Raw genomic sequence first — 26,894 nt, forward strand, 5'->3', positions numbered from 1 at the left:
AAATCTTTGGCAATATTATGATATTTAAATAGAATTTTAGTTGAAAGGTACAGGGATCTGTCTGTTTCTCATTCAGCAGAAATATAATTTTCTGTGTTGTGATTTGTTAACACCTGACCGCATCATTACAGTGTGATACAAACTGCAATTTGAAGCTAGTCGCCTGTCATGCCAGGATCTTGTCATCCATCACATGCTACAAGGACCGCTGCTTGAGGGGCGTGCTCATGTCACAGACTTCCATTGAAACCATTTCCTGTTGCTCTGTAGCATGAACACACTAAGGGTCTTACAGGTACCTTTCCATCTTTGAGGCGACCCAAAGATGGAAACACCCCCCAAAAGAACGTGTATACGTATCATCTGTGGATTTGTAGCTACACCATGATCTCACCATTTTCCCCACGATGATGATCATTGGCCCCAGCTGTTTGTGGATGGCGAAGATGTGGATGAGGCGCAGAGTGAAGACCATGAAGTCGAGGGCCATCACGGCCCGGCCAAACTCATACGACCTGGGGAACATTCTAGAGAGAGTACACAACCTGCTTAGTCACGGTGGTAAAGTATCGCATATACCATATTTCTCAACTGCTGGTATCGATTCAAAGTACTTTTAAATGGGCACTTCACCAAAAAACACTTTTTGCACATAATCCCAGACACATCCAAAACCTCTAAACAGTTTTGCACACATTAATTTAGTTTAACAGTTATTAAGAGTAAATCTGTCTGAATATGACCACCAGTGATTGAATCCTTGTATTGTGTTAATTACAGCTCAATGAAATGATAAGGCAGCAGTCATAATTTCATGGTGCTGTAATTAAAAGGATTCAATGTCCCCGATGACATCACTGGTGCTCATATTCAAACTAATTTACTCTCAATAAATGTCAAACTAAAGGAATGTGTGCAAAACGGTTTAGAGTTCTTGGATGTGTGTGTGTGATTATGTGCAAAATAGATCAGCATTGTTTTTTGGTGAAAGCATCTGATGGCCAATACAGAGTGGTATCAGATCCATTTGTAGTAAAGAGTGTGTCTAGACTTGACCATGAGTAGGCCGATGCTGTTAAGATGTTGATCGAGACCTGCAGCAGAGGGCCACAGCAAAGAGGGACATGGCCGTCAGGTCACACTTGTTCCACATATCCTGGATGTAACTTTTCATTCGCTGGACTACTGTGGTGCTGCCCACAAAGAACGTCTGGAAAATAGAGAGAGAGGGGAGGGAGAGACAGAGAGAGAAAGAGAGAAAGAGAGAGTGGTCATGTTCATGGTTGCGTTATGGGCATGAATCTGTAGACATGTAGACCGCAGTACAGTGTAGATGTATGTATTTGCACAACAATGTGATTATTGTCAGCGTCTATACACATTTGACAGTCACAGAAGGGCGCTCCCAGCGCATAAAGTTGAAACTAGTTCAACTTTTGGAAAGGAGCGCGCTCATCAATGTAACTCATCGAGGAAGGGGCGGAGCCGCGGCTGGCGCGAGCCTCAGAAAAACGTTCGGATTTTTTTTTTCTTTTTTCAAAGCGGTCCGCCTTGAAAAAAAGGCTTTTAGTGGACACATAGCCTAAGTATGCTAATCTGATGTATGTACAGGGTTACAATGTACAGTGTATCCCCTCCCATTTCCCCATGTGGAATGCACCTGATTGGATAAATGACATGCTGGTGCTCTAGTGTGACATCTAGTGGCTGAATGTAATACGTGTAATACAGCGCTGATCTGTTTCCCACCTACCTGTCGGATCTCTTCGCACACTAAGGTGAAAACCCAGAAGTAGAGCACAAACTCCAGGGTGGAGGGGCCTTTGGGGGGAGGGGGCTTAAAGTCCACCAATAGGACGTAGGCAAACAGACAGAGGAAGAGGAAGTACATCAGCACGTTGCCTAGGAATGAAGTGACGGGCGCAAACCAGAACTGCCGCCAGCGCAGCACCGCATACGGATGCTTGGGTGTGGAGGAGGAGCCTAGGAAGGTTGGGGGTTAGACAATCAGTCAAACAGCAAGATAAATAGATAGATAGATAGATAGATAGATAGATAGATAGATAGATAGATAGATAGATAGATAGATAGATAGATAGATAGACAGACAGACAGACAGACAGACAGACAGACAGACAGACAGACAGACAGACAGACAGACAGACAGACAGACAGACAGACAGACAGACAGACAGACAGACAGACAGACAGACACACACACAGAAAGACATATAGATAAATAGATTTAATAGCAAAGTGGCTATAATATAACTGATACCATATTACAAAAATCAACTACAATGCCTTGTAAAGACGATGGAGGAGTCAAGAGAGAGTGAGACAGACGACAGAGGAGTCAACAGAGAGTGAGACAGATGACAGAGGAGTGAACAGAGAGAGTGAGACAGACGACAGAGTCAACAGAGAGTGAGACAGACGACAGAGGAGTCAAGAGAGTGAGACAGACGACAGAGGAGTCAACAGAGAGTGAGACAGATGACAGAGGAGTCAACAGAGAGAGTGAGACAGACGACAGAGAGTGAGACAGACAACAGAGGAGTGAACAGAGAGTGAGACAGACGACAGAGGAGTCAAGAGAGTGAGACAGATGACAGAGGAGTCAACAGAGGGAGTGAGACAGACGACAGAGGAGTCAACAGAGAGAGTGAGACAGACGACAGAGAGTGAGACAGACAACAGAGGAGTCAATAGAGGGAGTGAGACAGACAACAGAGAGTGAGACAGACGACAGAGGAGTCAAGAGAGTGACAGATGACAGATGAGTCAACAGAGGGAGTGAGACAGACGACAGAGGAGTCAACAGAGAGAGTGAGACAGACGACAGAGAGTGAGACAGACGACAGAGGAGTCAACAGAGGGAGTGAGACAGACAACAGAGAGTGAGACAGACAACAGAGAGTGAGACAGACGACAGAGGAGTCAACAGAGAGTGAGACAGATGACAGAGGAGTCAACAGAGAGAGTGAGACAGACAACAGAGAGAGTGAGACAGACAGCAGAGAGAGTGAGACAGACGACAGGAGTCAACAGAGAGTCAGACAGACAACAGAGAGAGTGAGACAGACAACAGAGAGTGAGACACGACATATGAGTCAACAGAGAGTGAGACAGACGACAGAGGGAGTGAGACAGACAACAGAGAGTGAGACAGACGACAGAGGGAGTGAGACAGACAACAGAGAGTGAGACAGACGACAGAGGGAGTGAGACAGACGACAGAGAGTGAGACAGACGACATAGGAGTCAACAGAGGGAGTGAGACAGACGACAGGAGTCAACAGAGTGAGACAGACAACAGAGAGAGTGAGACAGACGCCAGGAGTAAACAGAGAGTGAGACAGACAACAGAGAGTGAGACACGACATAAGAGTCAACAGAGGGAGTGAGACAGACAACAGAGGGAGTGAGACAGACGACAGAGGAGTCAACAGAGAGTGAGACAGACGACAGAGAGTGAGACAGACGACAGAGGAGTCAACAGAGAGTGAGACAGACGACAGAGAGTGAGACAGACGACAGAGAGTGAGACAGACGACAGAGGAGTCAACAGAGGGAGTGAGACAGATGACAGGAGTCAACAGAGAGTGAGACAGACGACAGATGAGTCAACAGAGAGAGTGAGACAGACGACAGAGGAGTCAACAGAGAGAGTGAGACAGACGACAGAGGAGTCAACAGAGGGAGTGAGACAGACAACAGAAGAGTCAACAGAGAGTGAGACAGACGACAGAGGAGTCAAGAGAGTGAGACAGACGACAGAGGAGTCAACAGAGGGAGTGAGACAGACGACAGAGAGTGAGACAGACAACAGAGGAGTGAACAGAGAGAGTGAGACATACAACAGAGGAGTGAACAGAGAGTGAGACAGACGACAGAGGAGTCAACAGAGGGAGTGAGACAGACAACAGAGGGAGTGAGACAGACAACAGAGGAGTCAACAGAGGGAGTGAGACAGTCAACAGAGGAGTGAACAGAGAGTGAGACAGACGACAGAGGAGTCAACAGAGAGAGTGAGACAGACGACAGAGGAGTCAACAGAGAGTGAGACAGACGACAGAGAGTGAGACAGACGACAGAGGAGTGAACAGAGAGTGAGACAGACGACAGATGAGTCAACAGATGGAGTGAGACAGACGACAGATGAGTCAAGAGAGTGAGACAGACGACAGATGAGCCAACAGAGAGAGTGAGACAGACGACAGAGAGTGAGACAGACGACAGAGGAGTGAGCAGAGTGTGAGACAGACAACAGAGGAGTCAACAGAGAGTGAGACAGACGACAGATGAGTCAACATAGAGTGAGACAGACGACAGATGAGTCAACAGAGAGTGAGACAGACGACAGATGAGTCAACAGAGGGAGTGAGACAGACAACAGAGGAGTGAACAGAGAGTGAGACAGACGACAGAGGAGTCAACAGAGAGTGAGACAGACAACAGAGGAATGAACAGAGAGTGAGACAGACGACAGAGGAGTCAACAGAGAGTGAGACAGACGACAGATGAGTCAACAGAGAGTGAGACAGTCAACAGAGGGAGTGAGACAGACGACAGAGAGTGAGACAGACAACAGATGAGTGAACAGAGAGTGAGACAGATGACAGAGGAGTCAACAGAGGGAGTGAGACAGACGACAGGAGTCAACAGAGAGAGTGAGACAGGCGACAGAGAGTGAGACAGACAACAGAGGAGTGAACAGAGAGTGAGACAGACGACATAGGAGTGAACAGAGAGTGAGACAGACGACAGATGAGTGAACAGAGAGTGAGACAGACGACAGAGGAGTGAACAGAGAGAGTGAGGCAGACAACAGAGGAGTGAACAGAGAGTGAGCCAGACAACAGAGGAGTCAACAGAGAGAGACAGATGACAGATGAGTGAACAGAGAGTGAGACAGACGACAGAGGAGTCAACAGAGAGTGAGACAGACGACAGAGGAGTCAACAGAGAGTGAGACAGATGACAGAGAGAGTGAGACAGACAACAGATGAATCAACAAAGAGAGTGAGACAAACGAGAAACCTACCTTTGGGGTCAGCCTTTAGAGCAGCATATTCCTCAGCATCCTCCTGACTGGGACAGAATAAAAAAGTGTTATAGGGAGTGAGTGAGTGAGTGAGTGAGTGAGTGATGAGTGAGTGAGTGAGTGAGTGAGTGAGTGAGTGAGTGAGTGAGTGAGTGAGTGAGTGAGTGAGTGAGTGAGTGAGTGAGTGAGTGAGTGAGTGAGTGAGTGAGTGAGTGAGTGAGTGAGTGAGTGAGTGAGTGAGTGAGTGTGTGTGTGTGTGTGTGTGTGTAATGGCCAAGTACATTCCACTATTAATATAGCAATAAGAGGCAATAAGAGGGTGTTTTTGTCGGACCAGGGAACCGTGAGCAGATCAATACTTACTGAGTGGGTGAGAGCGTAACTGACTGACTGACTCCTCATTGTTTGTGTTTGTATATCTGTGTGTGTGTGTGTATGTGCGTGTGTGCGCATGTGTGCATGTGTGTGTGTGTGTGTGTATGTGTGTGTGCGCATGTGTGCATGTGTGTGTGTGTGTGTTGTACTTCTGGATGATGTCAGCGAGGGAGAACACGGTAGCGTCGTTGCCGTCCAGCAGACTGTCAGTGTCTTGACCGTGAGGAACGTCCACAGACTTCACATCCTCCTCCGGATCCCTGAAATACACACACATATATGGCTGCTTTTGGTAAATGGCTGCTTTTTTAAATTATATAATAATTTATAATAATTTGTTACTCACATTTTACCCATTCACTCACACATTCACACACCGACGGCGGAGGCAACCATGCAAGGTGCCAACCTGCTCATCGGGAGCAATTAGGGGTTAAGTGTCTTGCTCAAAGACACATCGACACGCTGCCCGGGAGGAGCGGGAAACGAACCCGGGAACCTCCGGATTGCCAGACGACTGCTCTACCTCCCGAGCTACTGTCGCCCGATATATACATATATACAAACACACACATGCACAAACACAAATACACACTCTTGCACGCATGTACAGTGACATACACACAGATACGCACAAACACAAATACACACACAAATACATGTATATACAAACACACGCACAAACACAAAATACACACTCATACACAGACACACATATACAAACACACAGACATGCACAAACACAAATACACATGCACATAAACAGACATAAACGCACAAGATTAAGAATGATTGGTAATATTTGTTCAACATTTATGCCAAAAGAATACTGAATTTAGATTTTGAATTGACATCTAACTATAAAGGAAGAAATCTCTGTCTGTCTGTCCTGTCCTTTGCATATCTCAAAAACCATTCATCCGATCGACTTCACGCTTGGCGGGTGTATTTCTGAGGACCCGGGGGAGTGCAATGTCGAAATCGGTGCCATGTGGCCAGATGGTGGCGCTATAACAACAAACTACATGTTTTCCTGGACTCAGTCCAGATTATTCTATTCATGTAAGCCACACATTTGCAACTCTAGATTTTCGGCCATTTAGAATTTTGAATGTTAGCCTAGCTCAGCACAATGAATGGAAGCGGACATGTACAGGTAGCCTTCAGGAGAGGTGTTAGTTGGACAATGCATAGGCTACCCGTACATGTCCGCTTCCATTCATTGTGCTAAGTTAGGCTAACGTGCAGCCAGATAGCTTTCTACTGAACGCACAGAGAGGAAACTGTTATCTATCTTCTTGTCTGTCTCTGGAGAAGACGATAAGATAATTTCCCAAAATGTTGGCGTGTTCTTTTAACACTTATTGTAATGTAAACCCAACATTGCCTCATTAAAAAATTACCACTGGTCAAAACCTCTTAACCCTTTGGTTGCCGAAAACGGAGATCTACATTTCTGTGGCCCAGCGCTTGAGTGCCGGAAACGTAGATCTACATTTCTGTTTCGGTATTTATTTTATTCGCTATTGCCATTCATAATTCATCGGGGCAGCCTGTGCATGCTGTACTGAATGTGTCTGAGATCGCAGATGGTCAATACCGCCGCCTACCGCCTTGCGGCCGCTATTGCACTCTATTTGAAACTATGTAGTTTATTTTCTCTACCGAGCTGCGGCGTGGGGGCGGGTCCTAAACACTCCAGGAAAACAAGCGCTTGTAGGGATGGCTTGGACAACTGACCCCGCTCGCCCGTTCATGTGCAATGCCGGATAACGTCGGAGACAGGATCGCTGTGGATATCTGGAATGGCGATCAGATAATTGGATTATTCTTTTTGCAGTACACCAGAGACCAGGTAAGGACTCTATATTACCAATATTGCGTTGATTAGATATTTTCCCCCCCGCGATTGCTCTGTATCTGTGTGTATGTGTGTGTGCTGTGTCCCGTTGGCAGTGATCACAGCAAGGAGGTGCACCCCCTTTCATGTATGCACGAGGAAACATAATACCAATAATCTAGCGTTGATTTCAGGATGATTAGATAATCAGGCGAAAAATGGCAATGTTCAGTTCAGTTCAGTTCAGTTCAGAGTTTTTATTTGCCACATGGAATAATACAATCATAGTTTCTTCATTAAAAAATCATAAATAGCCATTCCATGGACAAAAGGAGCAGGAAGAAGAATAAATCTTATAATTACCTGCCCCTTATTCCTAAACTAACATGTATTTTCTTAATGGTCGGCGTATAACCTTATTTACACAAATAATCATTTATACCATTATAAAATAAACACAATCCACAGTTAAACAAGAAAAATGTAAATAATAATAATAATGATAAAGAATAAAAAAGAAAAGAAAGAAAAGAGAAAAAAAATATCTCACTATTCAGATCACATTTTGATTTTCTGATTTACTGACTAAATATTTTTTTTTTATACATTTTTTTGAATTGATAAACACTGTTACATCCCTTAAGCTCGCTATGGAGAGAATTCCATAACTTTACACCAATAACTGAAGGACACATCTGTTTAAGTGTGGTACGTGCAAACTGATGTTTAAAATTGTATTTTCTCCTACTAAACTCACTTTCTAAATGAAAAAGATTTTGTAGTTTTTCTGGCAGTGTATTATTTCTTGCCCTAAACATAATTAACATTGTTTGAAACTTAACCATGTCTTCAAGTTTAATTATTCTAGATTTAATAAATAATATATTTGTGTGTTCTCGATAACTCACTTTATGTGTGATTCGTACAGCCCTCTTCTGTAGTATATATAATGGTTTTATATTTGTCCCATAAGTATTCCCCCATACTTCAACACAATAACTGATATAAGGTGAGATGAGTGAGCAGTAGAGTGTTCTCATTGCCTCATACTCTAACACATCCTTTACTTTATTCATAACAAAAATACTCTTGGACATCTTTTTTTTAACGTGTGCTATGTGCGATTTCCATGTTAATTTATCATCCATAATCACACCAAGAAAACGAAATTCATTAACTCTCTCTATATCAGCTCCATCTATGGTCAGTACTATATTTTCATCTAGTTTTCGATTGCCAAAAATCATAAATTTAGTTTTTTTCAGATTCAGTGATAGCTTATTTACATCAAACCATTTCTTTAGCTTTGTCATTTCATACACAATATATTCAGCTAGTTCCTTTAAATTATTTCCAGAACAAAAAAAATGTGTATCATCAGCAAACAAGACAAACTGTAATAGTTTTGAAACATCACAAATATCATTAATATATAAAAGAAAGAGTTTGGGCCCCAAAACCGAACCTTGCGGTACCCCACATTCAATCTTCATGAGCTCAGATTTGACATCTGCCAACTGCACATATTGTTGCCTATTGTGATAAGTGGATTTGACTAAAGGGCTGTTTTGGCGGAGTTCCCTGGAATTACACAGGATCACTCTACCACTATACTCATATTCACCACGGTATAAAACGAAAATGTATAGATGAAAAAATTATCAGTTTTTTGCACGTTGACCGGAAGAAACCCACTGACAATCGACGGCGTTATTAGATCCATAGCTATAATATAAAATATAGGTTTAGCTCTACAAACAAGGTGAGCGTTTACATGGGGTTAATGGGCGGCAAGGCCTATGCACTTCCCGGAAGGGGGCGTGGCACCAAATGTGTTAAAGGTCCCGTGTTTTGCTATTCCTTTCACTATTTTGGGCAATTTTACACAATTCCTGTGAGTCTATGGAAACACATCTTTAAGGTTTAAAAAAAAAAAAAAAAAAAATGCATTGTTTTGTATTTCTAATCAAGTACTCTAAAGCAGTATTTTTCTAATTCAAGATTTCAAGCTGTTTTGGGCTGGGCTCCGCCCATACAAGCCTTGAGTGACAGTCACCCACACAGCGTGATACATACGAGAGAGAGCGAGAGAGAGAGAGAGGATAGATCGCTCTGTGCGCGCATGTGCGTGTGCACTGTGTGAGCGGCTCGAGCGATTGTGTGTAAAATGCAGGTGGAGAGAGAGAGGGAGAGAGAGAGAGGGAGAGTCAGGGACAGGGAGACCGCTTCCGCATTATTCCCACTGCTCCGTTGTTGAGCAAATTGTTGATTCTCTCTGTCGGCTCCCGCGCACGTCAACCCGTTTGAGGAAGTGTCAGTATTTCCACTCGCTCTGTTGTTGAGCGAATGGTTGAGTGTGCGCTACAACCATAGAGGGGGCGTTAGTTATGCAGATGAGAATTCTTGGACGTCACAGGTACGCGAAATTCAGAATGGCTTAGTTCAGTGGGGGAGGATCTTGTGACATATGAAGTGGACTGATAAGCCAAAATGAGAATTAGAGACACAGACCCCATTGATACAACCCCACATTGCTAGAAAACAATGCTAAACACTGGAAAAGGCAATTTATAAGACATGGGACCGTTCATTTCCTCCAAGAGGTTCTCGTCTCTTGTGTCCAGAACTCAAACTGGTCTACTGTCAGGCATAGTAAAACAAACAAACAAATACACACACACACACTGACCTGAAGCTGATGAGGTCAGTGTAGAGGAGTGGAGGCAGAAAGAAGGTGAGGACCAATTTCCAGACGTCAGTGCTCCTCTCCATGTCCCCCCACCAGATCTGGGACAGCAGAGACTACAGTACACACACACACACACACACACACACACACACACACACACACACACACACACACACACACACACACACACACACACACACACACACACACACACACACACACACACACACACACACACACACACACACACACACACACACACACACACACACACACACACACACACACACACACACACACACACACACACACACACACACACACACACACACACACACACACACACACACACACACACACACACACACACACACACACACACACACACACACACACACACACACACACACACACACACACACACACACACACACACACACACACACACACACACACACACACACACACACACACACACACACACACACACACACACACACACACACACACACACACACACACGATTCTTCATATCAATTGAATAGCAATAATATGCAAGTAAAAGAAGTGTTGTGCATTTCTGACAGTAGCTAACGGTACATTCAGTCTTGGTGCCTTGGTGTTATAATAGACTCAGACCTAACAAGGTGACAAAAACATCATTTTCCCACCTTAGAAACATAGCTAAGGTACGGCCGTTTATAAATAAAAAATACGCTGAAAAACTGATCCATGCCTTTATCTCAAGCCGACTTGACTACTGTAATGCACTCATCACTGGCTTCCGGTAACATTTAGAATTGATTTCAAGGTCCGCCTCCAAAGCACTAAATGGAACAGGACCAAGCTACATTGCAAATTTTCTAGTCAACTATGTGCCTCCTAGAACATTGTGATCATCTACTACTGGTCTATTGAAGGTTCCAAGCCACAGTCTAAGGACAATCGGGGATGCAGCCTTTGCAAACTATGGAACACACTACCTATGGACATTAGGGAAGCTAGATCTCTTAATATTTTTAAAAATAATCTAAAAACGTACCTCTTCACCATAGCCTTCTAATACACTCCGCTGTTGATTGTACTGTAGCACTATTTTACTCTGTCCATTCTATTGCATAATTTTACTATCTATTCTATTCTACTATTTTATTGCACTGTATTATTTGACTTTGTCTATTTGACTTTTTATTACAGGTTCAAAACTGTCAGGCATTAAACTGTGTGGGTATCAAACAAGAGACTGTCAGGCTTTAAAACTGTGTAGGACCCAGGCCTAGAACTGCACCCTGAGAGGGAGGTTTGCCCTGAGTGGGAGGGAAGACTGTCAAGTTTTAAACTGTGGATACCAAACAGAGAAGGTAAAGACGACTTTGAACTGTTGAACAGTAATCCAGAACTATTTTATTGCACTGTAAATTTTTAATTTTTTTTTTATCTATTCTATTCTACTATTTTATTGCACTGCACTATTGCACTATTTTACTCTGTCTATTTTTATTATTGTCTATTTAAAACTGAATCAAACCATAAACAAGGTGGCCTGTTGGGATGTTAGATCCTAATGTGAAAAACTGTGATTTTATATGTCTGCACTTTATGTGCTCATTTTATGCCTGTCTTTTTTCTGTTGTGAAGCACTTTGAGCTGCAGTTTCTGTATGAAAGGTGCTATACAAATAAAGTTTATTAGTATTATTATTATTCACTCTGCATCGTCTGAGATTTGGAGTATTATCTTTTGCATCTTTGCTTAATTGACATGTATCTGATGCTTTTTATTTGCTATATATTTGCTTATTGATACGGCCTGGGGCTAAGGTTATTAGGCATAATACTTCTTTGTAATGGTGATGGATGCTAGCTGCTAACCTGACACCAGCAGGCCGTGAAATTCTGTAACGTGTATCAATTCATTGTAAATGTTATAGTTTGGCTTTCTTTTAATCTTAGTAGCAAAGCATACAAGGGTTGTGTGGTGGGTGGTTGTGGTGCTTTAGTGGCTTAACCATTGCTAGCCAGTAGCCCCCAAACTGTAGTGCATGAGTCAAGTACCACTGAGTGTTAGAAACAGGATATGCGGTACACATAGTTGTTTATATTAATTTGACATGTATCCCAATTCCCCACTGGCATGTATCCCTGGTCCGGCTTTAACTAGGCTTGCCTAGTCTTGTTTTTACCCCACTGTGATTATGGGTAATAAAGTGATGCTGTTAACATCTTTATGATCACTAACACCCAACCAGGTATTATAATTTATGGCTTTCATACAACAGTTTGAAAGTAGGCCTGAAGAAAGGCCTGAGGCTAAGACGTCATGGAATAAAAGAGAAATGCATATGGAGACCTTTTTCCTACTTTCAAGTCTACTTCCAGTGATCAGCACCTCACAGCAACCCTTGGTGTGCGTTATGTTTTGATTCTATTTTATACAAGGGTCACCAATACCTTAGTGCTGCCTGAAAATGTTTAGTTGATGTAGTATCAATTACTTCTCTGGAGAGAAAGCAAGATTGACATAAGCTAGCTCCCTGGTAGTAGTTTGCTTAAATGGGCACTTCACCAAAAAACAATGCTAATTTATTTTGTACATAATCTCACACCAGTGGCGGCTGCTGACCAATTTTTTTGGTGAAGCACAAATTATTATATTATATGTTAAATAATATTTTTAAAACATCCCCCAATGTGTGTGTCAGTGGTGGCTGTGAGTTAAAAATATTGGGGAGGACGGGAGAGATAAAAAAAATTAATAAAGAAGTACAGACACACAGTGTGGTTATGAAGACAGCAGACAGACACTACAGTTAAAGACAACAGGCACTAGTAAAATACCTTGGAGTAACTCTTGACACACACACCTCACTTACAAACATCACATCAATAGCTTAGTCAAGAAGGCAAATCAAAAACTATTTGTTTACAGCCAGATCATCAGACCATTTCTCACCCTCACTGTTTCAAACACATATCTACATGCAATTTTTCTTTCACCAATATCTTACTGTCTCCCAATCTGGTCCAGGGGAGGAAACTAACTTTTTGGCTTACCAGCCAACTGGCGAGTATCTGATTTTTTTTACCAGCCAAACAGATTTTTTACCAGACAAAAAAAATCGCTAATTGTGATAATTACTTCTTTGTATGTCTTCGTCTAAATTGATAATCACACCGTGTCTCTACTCTAATATTAGCATAAAACATTAATCTCTACTCTTCACAATATTAGCATAAAACATATTAACATGAAAGAGCTATCTATTCTGGACTGGGTTGGGCTGAACTGGGCAGTGAAAGATGCTGGGTTGGGCAGTGAAAGAAAAACACCGAAGTATGTTGTGAAGTGTATAGATAGATGTGAAATGTATAGATGTAGCAGTAGTCTATCTGCATGTCATATGTTATGATGAATTGAAAATGGGGGACCCTGATGTAAACAAGACGAAAGACTTTCTCTGGTCTGCATCCCCTTAACAATTGTGTGTATTGAGCCGTACTGTATTGTACCCATTCTGCAATCTGTTAATAAAGTTTTCAATCAATCAATCAATCAATCAATCAAGTTAACTTTGAACCTCGGTTGTCAAGCCTCGTCAATGTTGTGTATGCATCTGGGTAGGCACACTGTGCCTTTAAGACAGCACGGTGGTCTTACGACAGTGCTGTGAAGTACCGTCAAGTGTTGTGGTAACGTCAGTTGGGTTGGTGTGCTGTTGTGCACAGTGCACTGGTTGAGCTACTGTAGCCCCTTTCGTGACTGCGATGTGCAAGCCAGGGGCTTTTGAGCATGAAATAAAATGTCTAACCTTACGTCGTAGTCCGGTGCTTTTTTGGAAACATTATAGTCATAACAGATACACCTAGCTGGCTGCTTTGAGCACACGGGGCTAACGTTAGCTAGCAAGCAGCTATCGCTAAAACGCTAACTAGAAGCTAACCACTGTATACAGTTCCAGTAGACTAACATTACACCTCTGTGATTTAAATGTGTCCTTAGTAACTTATACTCGAGGGTTGTACTAGGGTTGGATGCAGTTCCCCGTTGGTCAGTCTGTCTGTTTTCCATCTTCTGCTGTGTTTAACGTTATCCGTTTGAGAGTGCTCCTGATGGCTAGCCTAGTAACGCAGGACTTTTATCATTATATGTCCGCGGGTTGGCCAGTACTGCGCGAACTTTTATTAAACATTATATGTCCGCGGGTGGTCTTGTGCAGTGCTCTCGTGGCACTGTCAACTAAAGCGAGCACTCAGAAGACGCGCACCGTTTGCCAGTGCAGTGATTGCAGAATGTTTTTTTTTGTATACTCGCCAGACTGGCGAGTGGTCTTCATGAATCACTCGCCAAACGTAAAAAATACTCGCATTTGGCGAGTAAAGTGGCCTAATTTCCTCCCCTGATCTGGTCCCTCACAACAAAGGAAATTATAGGAAATTATATGGGTAGGCGGGGTGGGGGAAACTGTACAACTGTACAAGCAAAACTGTACATTGGAATATCGACAAAACCATACTTGGTAGAAGAGGGTCTCGTGTATTCTTGGGGTAGGTCATTTACTGTATATTGGAGGGGGTTGGGTTAGGATTCACATGCACATCACTCAGCACTATAGGAAATGAACGACACACACACGTGTGTGCACACACACACACGCACACACAGAGGCCAGGCCACAGCGGACCCACAGCCAATTAATTCATAATCAACACAGGCTCCAACTCAATATCAATAACCACGGCGTGCGTCGCCAACACACACTCACGTGCGCCGTGCGTCGTCCTGCATTACACACGCAAGGCCACAGCGGGCCAATTAATTCATAATCAACACAGGCTCCAACTCAATATCAATAACCACGGCGTGCATCGCCAACACACACTCACGTGCGCCGCGCGTCATCCTGCATTACACACGCAAGGCCACAGCGGGCCAATTAATTCATAATCAACACAGGCCCGCCCCACACAGCTACTAAATATTAAAAAAATAAAAATCACTCACCATTGACAACTTACTTCTTACGAGGAAATAGTGTCCCTCGTAAATAGACTCCCTCCCATCTGATCACTTGTAAATTAAATCCATCCTTCGATATTTTCTGATGAAAAAGGTCTCCATTCGTCTTCCCCAGCCAGCCCACTCAGAGCGAGACTAAGTCGGCCCATCTGACCTGGTAGTCCAATAACCTTGGTCGTGGGGGTCTATCTGGGTTGCTTGGTAGGTTTCAATGCACCTCCCGGTTCTCCCTGGCCACAGGTTTCACATGTTTCGCGAATCCTCCCCCAAACTCCTTATACTACCTCCGATTCCTGTACAAAGAGTCGTGTTGACGCTTCCGCCCTAGCCGTCTCATTAGCTGGCACCATTCTCTGATTGGATTTCAAGGCTGTCAACACAATGTGGCACGGCGTGAACGTCAATCAATCAAGTGCGCTCCGTCTCACTACCCGCATTTTTTAAACTCAAATAGCCTATTTTGATTGGATAATTATATTCTTAAACCCAACCCGTGCAACTATTTTTGCAGTAAGTGATTGACAGCTGGCCATTACTGCAGTCAGGTCAGAGAGCTCAGAGCTGTCACTTGGACATTTTTGAAGAAAAAAAAAAATTGCATTGTTTTTGTTCAAATTCACTGACATTGTTCACAGAGGAAAACATTTCTAATAAAAAAATATTATAATAATAATTAAAAAAAAAGATAATAATAATTAAAAAAAAATATATATATATTATATATGTATATTAATAATAATATATATATTATACTAGTGAAGTACTGCCTCACTAGTTGTCATGCAATAACCTCCACTGTCTCACACATATCCAAAAACTACAAATAGTTTTGCACACATTCATTTAGTTTGACAGTTATTGAGAGTAAATGAGTTTGAATAGGGCCACCAGTGATGTCATCAGGGACATTGAATCCTTGTGTTGTGATAATTACAGTTCCATGAAATGATGTCTTATAGGGACAGCTACCATATAATTTAATTAGGGGGCGACAGTGGCTCTGGAGCTAGAACAGTCGTAATCCGGAGGTTCCATCTCCTCCCAGGGCAGCATGTCGATGTGTCCTTGAGCAAGTCACTTAACCCCTAACTTCTCTCCCTAAATGAGCAGGTTGGCACCTTGCATGGTTGCCTCTGCTGTCGGTGTGTGAATGTGTGAGTGAATGGGTAAAATGTGAGGAACAAATTATAAAGCGCTATATAAATGCACCATGATGCCATCACTGGTGGCCACATTCAAACTCATTTACTGTCAATAACTTGTCAAACTAAAGGAATGTGTGCAAAACGGTTTAGAGTTTTTGGATGTGTGTGTGAGATTATGTGCAAAATAAATCAACATTGTCTTTTGGTAAAGTGTCCCTTTATCGTATTTTCAGGGTTAGCTGCACTTTTACAGGAATTATCAGCACAGCTGGAATGTCAATGTGACCAATCAGATTGCTTGGCCAACCATTATTATTATTATTATTATTATTATTATTATTATTATTATTATTATTATTATTATTATTATTATTATTATTATTATTATTATTATTATTATTATTATTATTATTATTATTATTATTATTATTATTATTATTATTATTATTATTTTCTTTTTCTCCATTTTAATTTTTTTATTATTCAGATTCAGATTCAGATTCAGAGTATTTATTTGCCACATAGAATCATACAATCAGAGTTTCTTCATTACACAATCATAATTATCATTCCATGGACAAAAGGAGCAGGAAGAAGAATAAATCTTATAGTTACCTGCCCCTTATTCCTAAACTAAACAAGTATTTACTTAATGGTCGGCGTACAACCTAATTTACACAAATAATAATTTATACCATTATACAAAAAACACACAATCCACAGTTAAACAAGAAAAAATTAAATAATAATAATAATAATAATAATAATAATAATAATAATAATAATAATAATAATAATAATAATAATAATAATAATAATAATAATAATAATAATAATAATAATAATAATTGTTACGAAGGATCAGATTAAACCGAATATATATATTTACTAATTGATATATATTGCATAATATTTGTATATCGTTTGATATCCCTTGTGTATTCCTTGTACATATACATGGAATATCCCTTTACCTAGTACAGACCATAATATTTCGTTCTCCTATTGGACAGCGGTCCCTTAGGCGCCACTGCCATACCCCCAAGGTCTAGTTCAAAGTCACCGCCAAAGACATGCCTGGACATGAACGGCTCTGCGCAAGAATACGAGACAGGAATAAGGCTGGTACTAGTTTGTTCACCTAACGTATAAATACGGCGCAGGTGAATACAGAAGTTAGTTAACCTATCCAAGTGAAGCCTCACCCACGATACAACGTGCAGTGAAGTAAGGCCTGTTTGGCCCCAAATAGAGCATTGAGACCGCGTGCGAATTGATAACTGAAGTATCAGAGTTTAACGCTGTACCGTCGAGTTCGACCTATTCTATTCATTCAGTAATAGTCTATTTATGTATAGTGTATCGTGCGGCTACCGTTCTACAGTGACCAGCATCACCAACGTTTCCTCGTACCAGCTAGCGTGCTTATCCAGGCTGGGCAGGTTACCCTGGCGCCTTCACCCGAGGAGCCCTAGACGAGGACCGTGTGGACATGTACACTGGATAACCTACCCGACGACTACATAGCCCTTTTCGGCTGGATTATATTTGCTTTGGTCCTGTAGCTGATGGAGCGGAGAATCGTCTACACCCACAATTGTGTGGGATTTACCCTGTGAGGAGCAACGTCGAGCCCGCCTCTAAGAAGCCTGAGGCTGGCTAGCTTTCTTCCATGCGGAGCTGCATGCCGGAGAACAGCTGTTATTCGTCTGCGGATCAAGAGATTATTGCACCGTCTCCTGTACTTGGAGTCTCCCTATTCTTCGTTGACCCAGACTTTGCTACCGACAAATCCTCTCCCCTTGCTGGCCTACAACCGGAGGGACCCTACCAGTATCTCCCGCTGCCCTACTAGTGTACCATAGATATAATTCCTAAGATACAGGTGGTATTCATTATCTCCTGCGTAATATGATAATGGACTTACGTTATTGACTTACTCACGCACATTCTTCGCCTTATAAGCGCGACTCTACGTAAAGTATTGTTATATACTATCATTGCTGCTAATAATAATTATTATAACCCAGATTTGTGTGGAACCGTGTCATTGTGGAAGTGTTCATCTGATATACCTGTGTACTGTATGGCCAGTAGTAATGTACATAAGACAGTAGTGGTTTAATGATACCATACTTATTTAATACAGTCAGGGAATTGTACCCCTCAGTTACAATTGGTCCTTCGAGCCGGATGGTAACTAGCGTAATATTAATATAGTATTAATATTGACATGGCCAATGATGAACACTCCACAAACGGTTCTCCTAAAATAGATCGCCCGCAGCGTAGACGGCAGCCACCTCAGTACTTAGAGGACTACGCTGCCAGTATACTACCTAGCTTTCTACAGACGTTAAACGCGGAAAAAGCGGATAGTAAAAGTATGTCAAACCCTACCGACCAGGCTACCCCGCCAGTAGAGACCCTAGTGGGTTCTAACGTAACTGACCAAGCTCACGGGGGGGACCAGGAGGGACCTGACATGACTTTACAGGATCTAGATGACCTGGCAGAGGAAGAAGAAGAGGGAGAGGAGGAGAGTCAAGCCCAACAGCATCACCGTACTCCACAGGACCAGGAGGTCCAGTACAGCCCAGACTTTTCCCCCCGCGGCTCTGCGCTACAGACCCCCGACTCAATTCACGGGTGAGCTTGCCGCACAACCAGCCCCGAGGAACAGCACCTGGGTACGCGGGCCTTGGTACCCGACAGGTACCAGCCCACCACGTTAAGTAAGAGGAGACTCGCCTAGGAGGCCTCTCCTCCAACGCTCACCGATGTGCCAGCCATCCATGGCATCGTACCTTGGCACACCGACGTTCCCGGACTTCACACACGAGAACAGAGCACAGTACACAGAGCTACGAATGTGCTTAGAGACAATGATGTCCGATGTAACAGATGAACCGTACAAGTATGCTATCCTACTCAAGCACCTGAAGGTGCCCAGAGCGCACAATATAGCGCTGGCATATTCCACCTCTACTACCCCGTACACCGCGGCTCTAGCAGCCCTCGACCAACGATATGGACGCATATGGGACTATGTAATACAAGAGATAAGGAATATTGACCGTCTACCCCCAGCCACAGACAATCGCTCACTAGATGACCTGTCTATCAAGGTACAATCCCTGGTAGGGATTCTGGGGGCGCAAAAGGAAAAGGGTATGCACGAACTGTACGCAAACTCTAATGTTGAGAGGATTTTAGAGAAGCTTCCGCCCGCCCGACAAGAGCGCTTCAGGCGGCAAAGAGACCACCGTGATCCTAACGGTCCCGAGCCATCCCTCCTAGACCTAGCCGACTTCCTGGCGAGAGAAGTCAACAGCCTACGGTTGGATACGTTCGTGCGGAGCACACCAAGCTCCAGAAAGGGACCTAGGAGAGCAAACGATGGCCGCAGGCTGGTGACCGTCATGCACCAAGCCGAATCAGTACCGAGCAACAAGAACCACAGTACCCCCTCGATGAAAGAGAAGTGGAAGATTGTATGCCCGTACTGCGAAAAGGAACACTGGCTGTCACACTGTGACACGTTCAAGAAGATGACCGCCGACGAGGTGAGTCAATGGATAAAGTCCAACCGACGCTGTTACCGATGTGCACGCAGTCACATGGCAGCCGAGTGCCGCTTAAAGAAGAGGTGTAGTCGGTGTGACGGAGCCCACTTGGACGTCCTACATGACAGTAACAGAAGAAAGCCTGCACCCTCAAGCAGCACAAAGGCAAGTGTTATGTACATTGACCCCGCCAGCAGCGGGGGCGCCCGGGTGCTCTTGAAGGTGGTCCGCGTAACATTGAGTTACGAAGACAAGGTCATGGACACCTACGCCGTCCTTGACGACGGGTCAGAGAAGACCCTTCTCCTCGCGTCCGCTGCGGCCCAGCTGGGGCTGCGGGGGAGCGAAGAAACGATGACGATTCGGACAATAAGAAGAGACCTGAAGACGATCAAGGGCGAGAATGTCTCCTTCACTATCGCAGCAAGCGGGCAGCCAGAGAGACGGTATAGGATCACTAACGCTTTCACCAGCCAAGACATAGGCCTGTCGCAGTACACCTACCCCATCGCCAAGCTGATGGATAAATATGTGCACCTGCGTCAACTACCTATACCGCTCATAGACGGTGCCACCCCGACCCTGCTGATAGGATCCGACCATGCACACCTCATCGTCCCGATGGACCGGGTCCACACTGGGCCCAGAGGCTGTCCAGCAGCAGTCGAGACCCGCCTAGGATGGACACTACAAGGCCCCCTCTCTAGGTCTCCTAACCGAACAGCAGCCACTCGCTGCCTCCACTCCAGAGTGACAGAAGAAGACACCACCCTCCTACAGCACGTCGAGAGGCTATGGACACTAGAGACAATGCCCTTTAAGAACGAAAAGAAACACATTCGTTCCAAGGAAGACATTTATGCCATAGCCCTCCTCGAGCGGGGGACAAAGAGAGTCAAAGTCAACGGAGTGATGAGATACGCAACTCCACTCCTGAGGCGAGAGGGTATGCCTACCTTCCACGCCCCAAAAGAAGCGACGGAGCGGTATCTATCGAACACAGAGCGGCGCCTAGCCAGAGACCCCGCTCAAGCGACTGTGTACCGCGCTGAGATTGACAAGCGAATCACAGCGGGACACATAAAGAAAATTGACATTAAAGAGGCCGATCAGACGACCGAATCATGGTACGTGCCGCACCACAAAGTCCACCACAACGGCAAGGATCGTATTGTGTTTAACTACAGCTACCAGATCGGATCACAAAATCTGAATAAAGAGCTCTTGCCCGGCCCAACACTCGGCCCCTCTCTACTAGGCGTGTTGCTACGTTTCCGCCAAGACAAGGTGGCCATCAGCGGCGACATCAAAGGGATGTTCCTGCAGGTGCGACTAGTGGAGGAGGACAAGCCCCTGCTGCGGTTCTTATGGAGAGAGAGGATCGGGGATGAGCAACCATCCATCTATCAATGGGAAGTCCTCCCTTTCGGAACCACATGCAGCCCATGCTGTGCTACGTTCGCACTGCAAAAACACGTCGCAGAGGACCCAGCAGCTGATGAAGAGGTCCGACAAAGTGTAGGAAATAGTTTCTACGTGGACAACTGTCTGCAAAGCGTCTCGACGCCAGAAGAAGCCGAGGCCCTCCTACTCAAGCTCCGCGCCTCCCTGATCAAAGGCGGCTTTGATCTCCGGCAGTGGGCCAGCAGCGACCCTCAAGTATTGCGCAGCCTCTCCCCAGAGGACAAGGCAGCAAGCAGCGAGACCTGGATGGCGACCATCCCAGGAGAAGCCCAAGAAATGACATTAGGACTAGTCTGGCGCTTCAAAACAGACTCGGTCCATTATAAACACACACCCCTGACCAAGGAGCAGGGAAGGTCGACTTCACTACCGACCACAAGACGGAGTGTATACAGAACACTCGCCAGACAATATGACCCGTTGGGATGTATTCTACCTTACACCACCAGGGCAAAGATGATTGTAAGAGCGTTATGGGACAAGGACCAGGGCTGGGACGACCCCATACCCGAACACCTTGCCTCCACATGGAGAGAGTGGGAGACAGAACTCAGCTCGCTCCCAGGTGTCAACATACGCCGCAGCTACTTCCCACCCACAGTGAGGCCGGAGACGTGCCAGATGGACCTGCACGTCTTCAGCGACGCCTCCGAAGTAGCCTACGGTTCGGTGGCCTACTTGCGGGCCCGAGAGGAGGGAGGACAAATACATACTGCCTTCATCCTGGCTCGCTCAAGAATAGCCCCCCGCAAGCAACAATCTATCCCGCGTCTAGAGCTCTGCGCAGCCCTAGCAGGAGCGCAACTCGCCACGTTAATCCAACGTGAACTCACCATCCCGGTGCAAAGAACAATCCTGTGGTCAGACTCCATGACCGTACTGACATGGATCCAGTCCGATTCGTGTAGATACAAGGTCTTCGTGGGAGTCAGAATCACAGAGATCCAAGATTTAACAGAAGCAGCATGCTGGAGGTATGTGGACACAAAACACAACCCAGCTGACGTCATCACCCAGGGAATGTCCCTGGATGACCTCACCCGTCACAATCTATATAGTGACGGGCCCGAGTTCCTCAAGCTCCCGGAAGAAGAGTGGCCTACACCCACCCCACGGGAGGCGAGTGAAGAGGAGGCAGAGAAGAAGAAATCTATGTTCTGTGGGTTGACACACACACTCGTCCCCACAGATCCCAACATAGACGACTGCCTCACCCTTGAGAGTGCGCAGCTAAAGACATTCCTGTGGCACCACCCAGAGGTTCAGCCCACTACTGACATTACTGCAGCTAACTACGAAGAAGCAGAACTCCTTCTGCTACAGCGAGCCCAGAGAGACTCGTTCCCCGACGAGCTAGACTGTCTGCAGGGATCAAAGCCAGTCCCGTCAGACAGCAGACTGCTCCACTTAGAGCGACGCCCATAATCTCATCAGAGTGGGTGGTCGTCTGAAGAGAGCCCCAGATTTACCGGATGACGTCAAGTACCCGATAGTCTTAAACAGCCGACACAAGGTCACAGAGCTCATCATAAAGAAATACGACGAGGACGTGCACCACGCCGGGGCAGAGAGAGTCTTCGCGGAGATCAGACGTCGTTATTGGATACTGCAAGGAAGAGAAGCAGTACGACGCTACCAGCGGACTTGTCTAGACTGTCGTAAATGGCGAGCACAGCCCAGTATACCCCGGATGGCTGACCTACCCCCCTGTCGCCTCCGACTCGGCGACAAGCCTTTTCACTCCACCGGTATGGACTGTTTCGGCCCGCTGTATGTAAAGAAAGGAAGAGGGACTGAGAAGCGGTGGGGTATTGTATTCAAATGCATGACCACCCGAGCGATACACATAGAACTCCTTCCAACCATGAGTACAGACTCATTCCTTATGGCCTTCCGGAGATTCACATCGCGGAAAGGGAAACCGTCTATATTATTGTCTGATCACGGGACAAACTTCAAAGGTGGAGAAAGAGAGCTGAGAGAGAGCTTCCAAGCTATGGGCCCAGAACTTAAGACCCACCTCGCTCCATCTCAGATTGATTTCCAGTTTAACCCCCCGCATGCACCTCACTTCGGTGGAACTTGGGAACGAGAAGTACGTTCAATAAAGACAGCCCTGTACGCCGTGCTTGGGGCCCAGACCGTGGCGGAAAAAGTCTTCACGACAGTCCTCACGGAGATCGAGGGAGTATTGAACTCAAAGCCCCTCGGTTACGTCTCAAGTGATGTAGCAGATGTCGACCCAGTCACCCCCAACACTCTCTTGATGGGGCGGCTGGACCCCGCGCTACCACAGACAGTGTACAGGCCTGAAGAAGCGAACGGCAGAAGAATGTGGAGGTACAGTCAAGTACTGGCTGACAAGTTTTGGAACAGTTTCCTCCTCCACTATCTACCGTCTCTACAGACCCGCCAGAAATGGGTGAAAGAAAGAGACAATTTGACAGAAGGAACAGTCGTCATGATTATCGACCAGTCACTACCCCGAGCTATGTGGCCGGCCGGCCGCGTAAGCAAAGTGATCACTGGTGCCGACGGAAAGGTCAGAGCGGCAGAAGTGCTCGTCCAAGGGCGGACATACACCCGCTGATAGAGTTGCCAAGGCTCCCCGACACTTTTGATGACGACCATGACCCCCTGACTTTGTGAACTGCCCTACCCTCACAACGGACATTGAGTAGTGGACAGTGCGGTTAATCTGTCTCTGCTTATCTAATTAGGTGGGACTAATTAGGAGGCGGCTGTTACGAAGGATCAGATTAAACCGAATATATATATTTACTAATTGATATATATTGCATAATATTTGTATATCGTTTGATATCCCTTGTGTATTCCTTGTACATATACACGGAATATCCCTTTACCTAGTACAGACCATAATATTTCGTTCTCCTATTGGACAGCGGTCCCTTAGGCGCCACTGCCATACCCCCAAGGTCTAGTTCAAAGTCACCGCCACAGACATGCCTGGACATGAACGGCTCTGCGCAAGAATACGAGACAGGAATAAGGCTGGTACTAGTTTGTTCACCTAACGTATAAATACAGCGCAGGTGAATACAGAAGTTAGTTAACCTATCCAAGTGAAGCCTCACCCACGATACAACGTGCGGTGAAGTAAGGCCTGTTTGGCCCCAAATAGAGCATTGAGACCGCGTGCGAATTGATAACTGAAGTATCAGAGTTTAACGCTGTACCGTCGAGTTCGACCTATTCTATTAATTCAGTAATAGTCTATTTATGTATAGTGTATCGTGCGGCTACCGTTCTACAGTGACCAGCATCACCAACGTTTCCTCGTACCAGCTAGCGTGCTTATCCAGGCTGGGCAGCTTACCCTGGCGCCTTCACCCGAGGAGCCCTAGACGAGGACCGTGTGGACATGTACACTGGATAACCTACCCGGCGACTACATAGCCCTTTTCGGCTGGATTATATTTGCTTTGGTCCTGTAGCTGATGGAGCGGAGAATCGTCTACACCCACAATTGTGTGGGATTTACCCTGTGAGGAGCAACGTCGAGCCCGCCTCTAAGAAGCCTGAGGCTGGCTAGCTTTCTTCCATGCGGAGCTGCATGCCGGAGAACAGCTGTTATTCGTCTGCGGATCAAGAGATTATTGCACTGTCTCCTGTACTTGGAGTCTCCCTATTCTTTGTTGACCCAGACTTTGCTACCGACAAATCCTCTCCCCTTGCTGGCCTACAACCGGAGGGACCCTACCAGTATCTCCCGCTGCCCTACTAGTGTACCATAGATATAATTCCTAAGATACAGGTGGTATTCATTATCTCCTGCGTAATATGATAATGGACTTACGTTATTGATTTACTCACGCACATTCTTCGCCTTATAAGCGCGACTCTACGTAAAGTATTGTTATATACTATCATTGCTGCTAATAAATATTATTATAACCCAGATTTGTGTGGAACCGTGTCATTGTGGAAGTGTTCATCTGATATACCTGTGTACTGTATGGCCAGTAGTAATGTACATAAGACAGTAGTGGTTTAATGATACCATACTTATTTAATACAGTCAGGGAATTGTACCCCTCAGTTACAATAATAATAATAAAGAATAAAGAATAAAGAATAAAAAAAGAGAAAAAAATAAAATATCTCACTATTCAGATCACATTTGATTTTCATACTGACTAAATATTATTTTTTTTATAATTTTTTTGAATTGATAAACACTATTACATCCCTTAAGCTCGCTATGGAGAGAATTCCACATCTTTACACCAATAACTGAAGGACACATCTGTTTAAGTGTGGTACGTGCAAACTGATGTTTAAAATTGTATTTTCTCCTACTAAACCCACTTTCTAAATGAAAAAGATTTTGTAGTTTTTCTGGCAGTGTATTATTTCTTGCCCTAAACATAATTAACATTGTTTGAAACTTAACCATGTCTTCAAGTTTAATTATTCTAGATTTAATAAATAATGTATTTGTGTGTTCTCGATAACTCACTTTATGTGTGATTCTTACAGCCCTCTTCTGTAGTATATATAATGGTTTTATATTGGTCCCATAAGTATTCCCCCATACTTCAACACAATAACTGATATAAGGTGAGATGAGTGAACAGTAGAGTGTTCTCATTGCCTCATACTCTAACACATCCTTTACTTTATTCATAACAAAAATACTCTTGGACATCTTTTTTTTAACGTGTGCTATGTGCGATTTCCATGTTAATTTATAATCCATAATCACACCAAGAAAACGAAATTCATTAACTCTCTCTATATCAACTCCATCTATGGTCAGTACTATATTTTCATCTAGTTTTCGATTGCCAAAAATCATAAATTTAGTTTTTTTCAGATTCAGTGATAGCTTATTTACATCAAACCATTTTCTTTAGCTTTGTCATTTCATACACAATATATTCAGCTAGTTCTTTTAAAGGGGACATGTACTGCTATTCCTAGCACTATTTGGGCAACTTTACACAATTCCTGTGAGTGTATTGAAGACATCTGTACGTTTTTTTTCAAAAAAATGCATTGTTTTATATTTCTAATCAAGTACTCAAAACCATCATTTTTCAGCTTCAAGATTTCAGGCTGTTATGGCCCCGCCCATAAGCACTTTGAGTGACAGTCAGTCCACACAGTCTGCGACTGGTAGACAGAGAGAGATAGAGAGAGAGAGAGAGAGAGAGAGAGAGAGAGAGAGAGAGAGGGAGGGGGTGGGGGTGGGAGAGAGAGAGAGAGAGAGAGAGAGAGAGAGAGAGAGAGAGAGAGAGAGAAAAAGACAGGCCGTTCTTTTTTTCTCTGCCTCTCGCGGCAGCTTGTGGGGGGGGGGCCCTCCCTTCCTCCCTCTCTCTTCCTTTTTTTCTTTCTATCTCTCCCGTTCGAAGGTGTGTGTGGCGCGGCAGGTCCCCCCCCCCAAGTGCTCCTGAATGCTCTCTATCTCTCTCTCTATCTCTCCCTCCAGAGTGCACGCAGAGTATGAGGAAGTGGTTTCCACTCGCTGTGTACAGTCAGTCTATGTAGATTGTGGGCGGGCATTAGCTACAACCACAGAGCCAATCACATCACTGTCTGCTACCCAGAGCCTGAGTAACGTCATTCAGGCCTTCAAATCAGGATGGCCTAATTTACTGGAGAAGGATATGATCTGAGCTGAATCAGAGCAATCCGCCAATATGGTATTTAGTAGGGATGTCCGATATTATCGGCCTACCGATATTATCGGCCGATATCGGCATTAAAATGTGATATCGGAAAATAT

At 44.6% G+C, this 26,894-nt stretch overlaps 1 protein-coding gene across 3 annotated transcripts in view; it reads right to left on the reverse strand.

The window, feature by feature from the left end:
• The window catches only part of trpm4a (transient receptor potential cation channel, subfamily M, member 4a), a 249,351-nt gene that overhangs the window by 45,561 nt on the left and 176,896 nt on the right, over window positions 1–26,894 (reverse strand). For 2 of the 3 annotated variants that reach the window (XM_084329502.1, XM_084329500.1), the window contains 7 exons: window positions 9,952–10,064; window positions 7,163–7,222; window positions 5,572–5,682; window positions 5,048–5,094; window positions 1,754–1,983; window positions 1,095–1,210; window positions 395–527 (listed from right to left, as the gene is read on the reverse strand). In XM_084329502.1, the coding sequence (XP_084185628.1) occupies window positions 395–527; window positions 1,095–1,210; window positions 1,754–1,983; window positions 5,048–5,094; window positions 5,572–5,682; window positions 7,163–7,222; window positions 9,952–10,064 (810 nt within the window). The remainder of the gene's footprint in view (window positions 1–394; window positions 528–1,094; window positions 1,211–1,753; window positions 1,984–5,047; window positions 5,095–5,571; window positions 5,683–7,162; window positions 7,223–9,951; window positions 10,065–26,894) is intronic. The other variant, XM_084329501.1, reaches the window with a different exon arrangement.

Source organism: Notolepis coatsorum (genome assembly GCF_963971535.1).
Source record: "Notolepis coatsorum genome assembly, chromosome: 14".
Classification (NCBI taxonomy): domain Eukaryota; kingdom Metazoa; phylum Chordata; class Actinopteri; order Aulopiformes; family Paralepididae; genus Notolepis; species Notolepis coatsorum.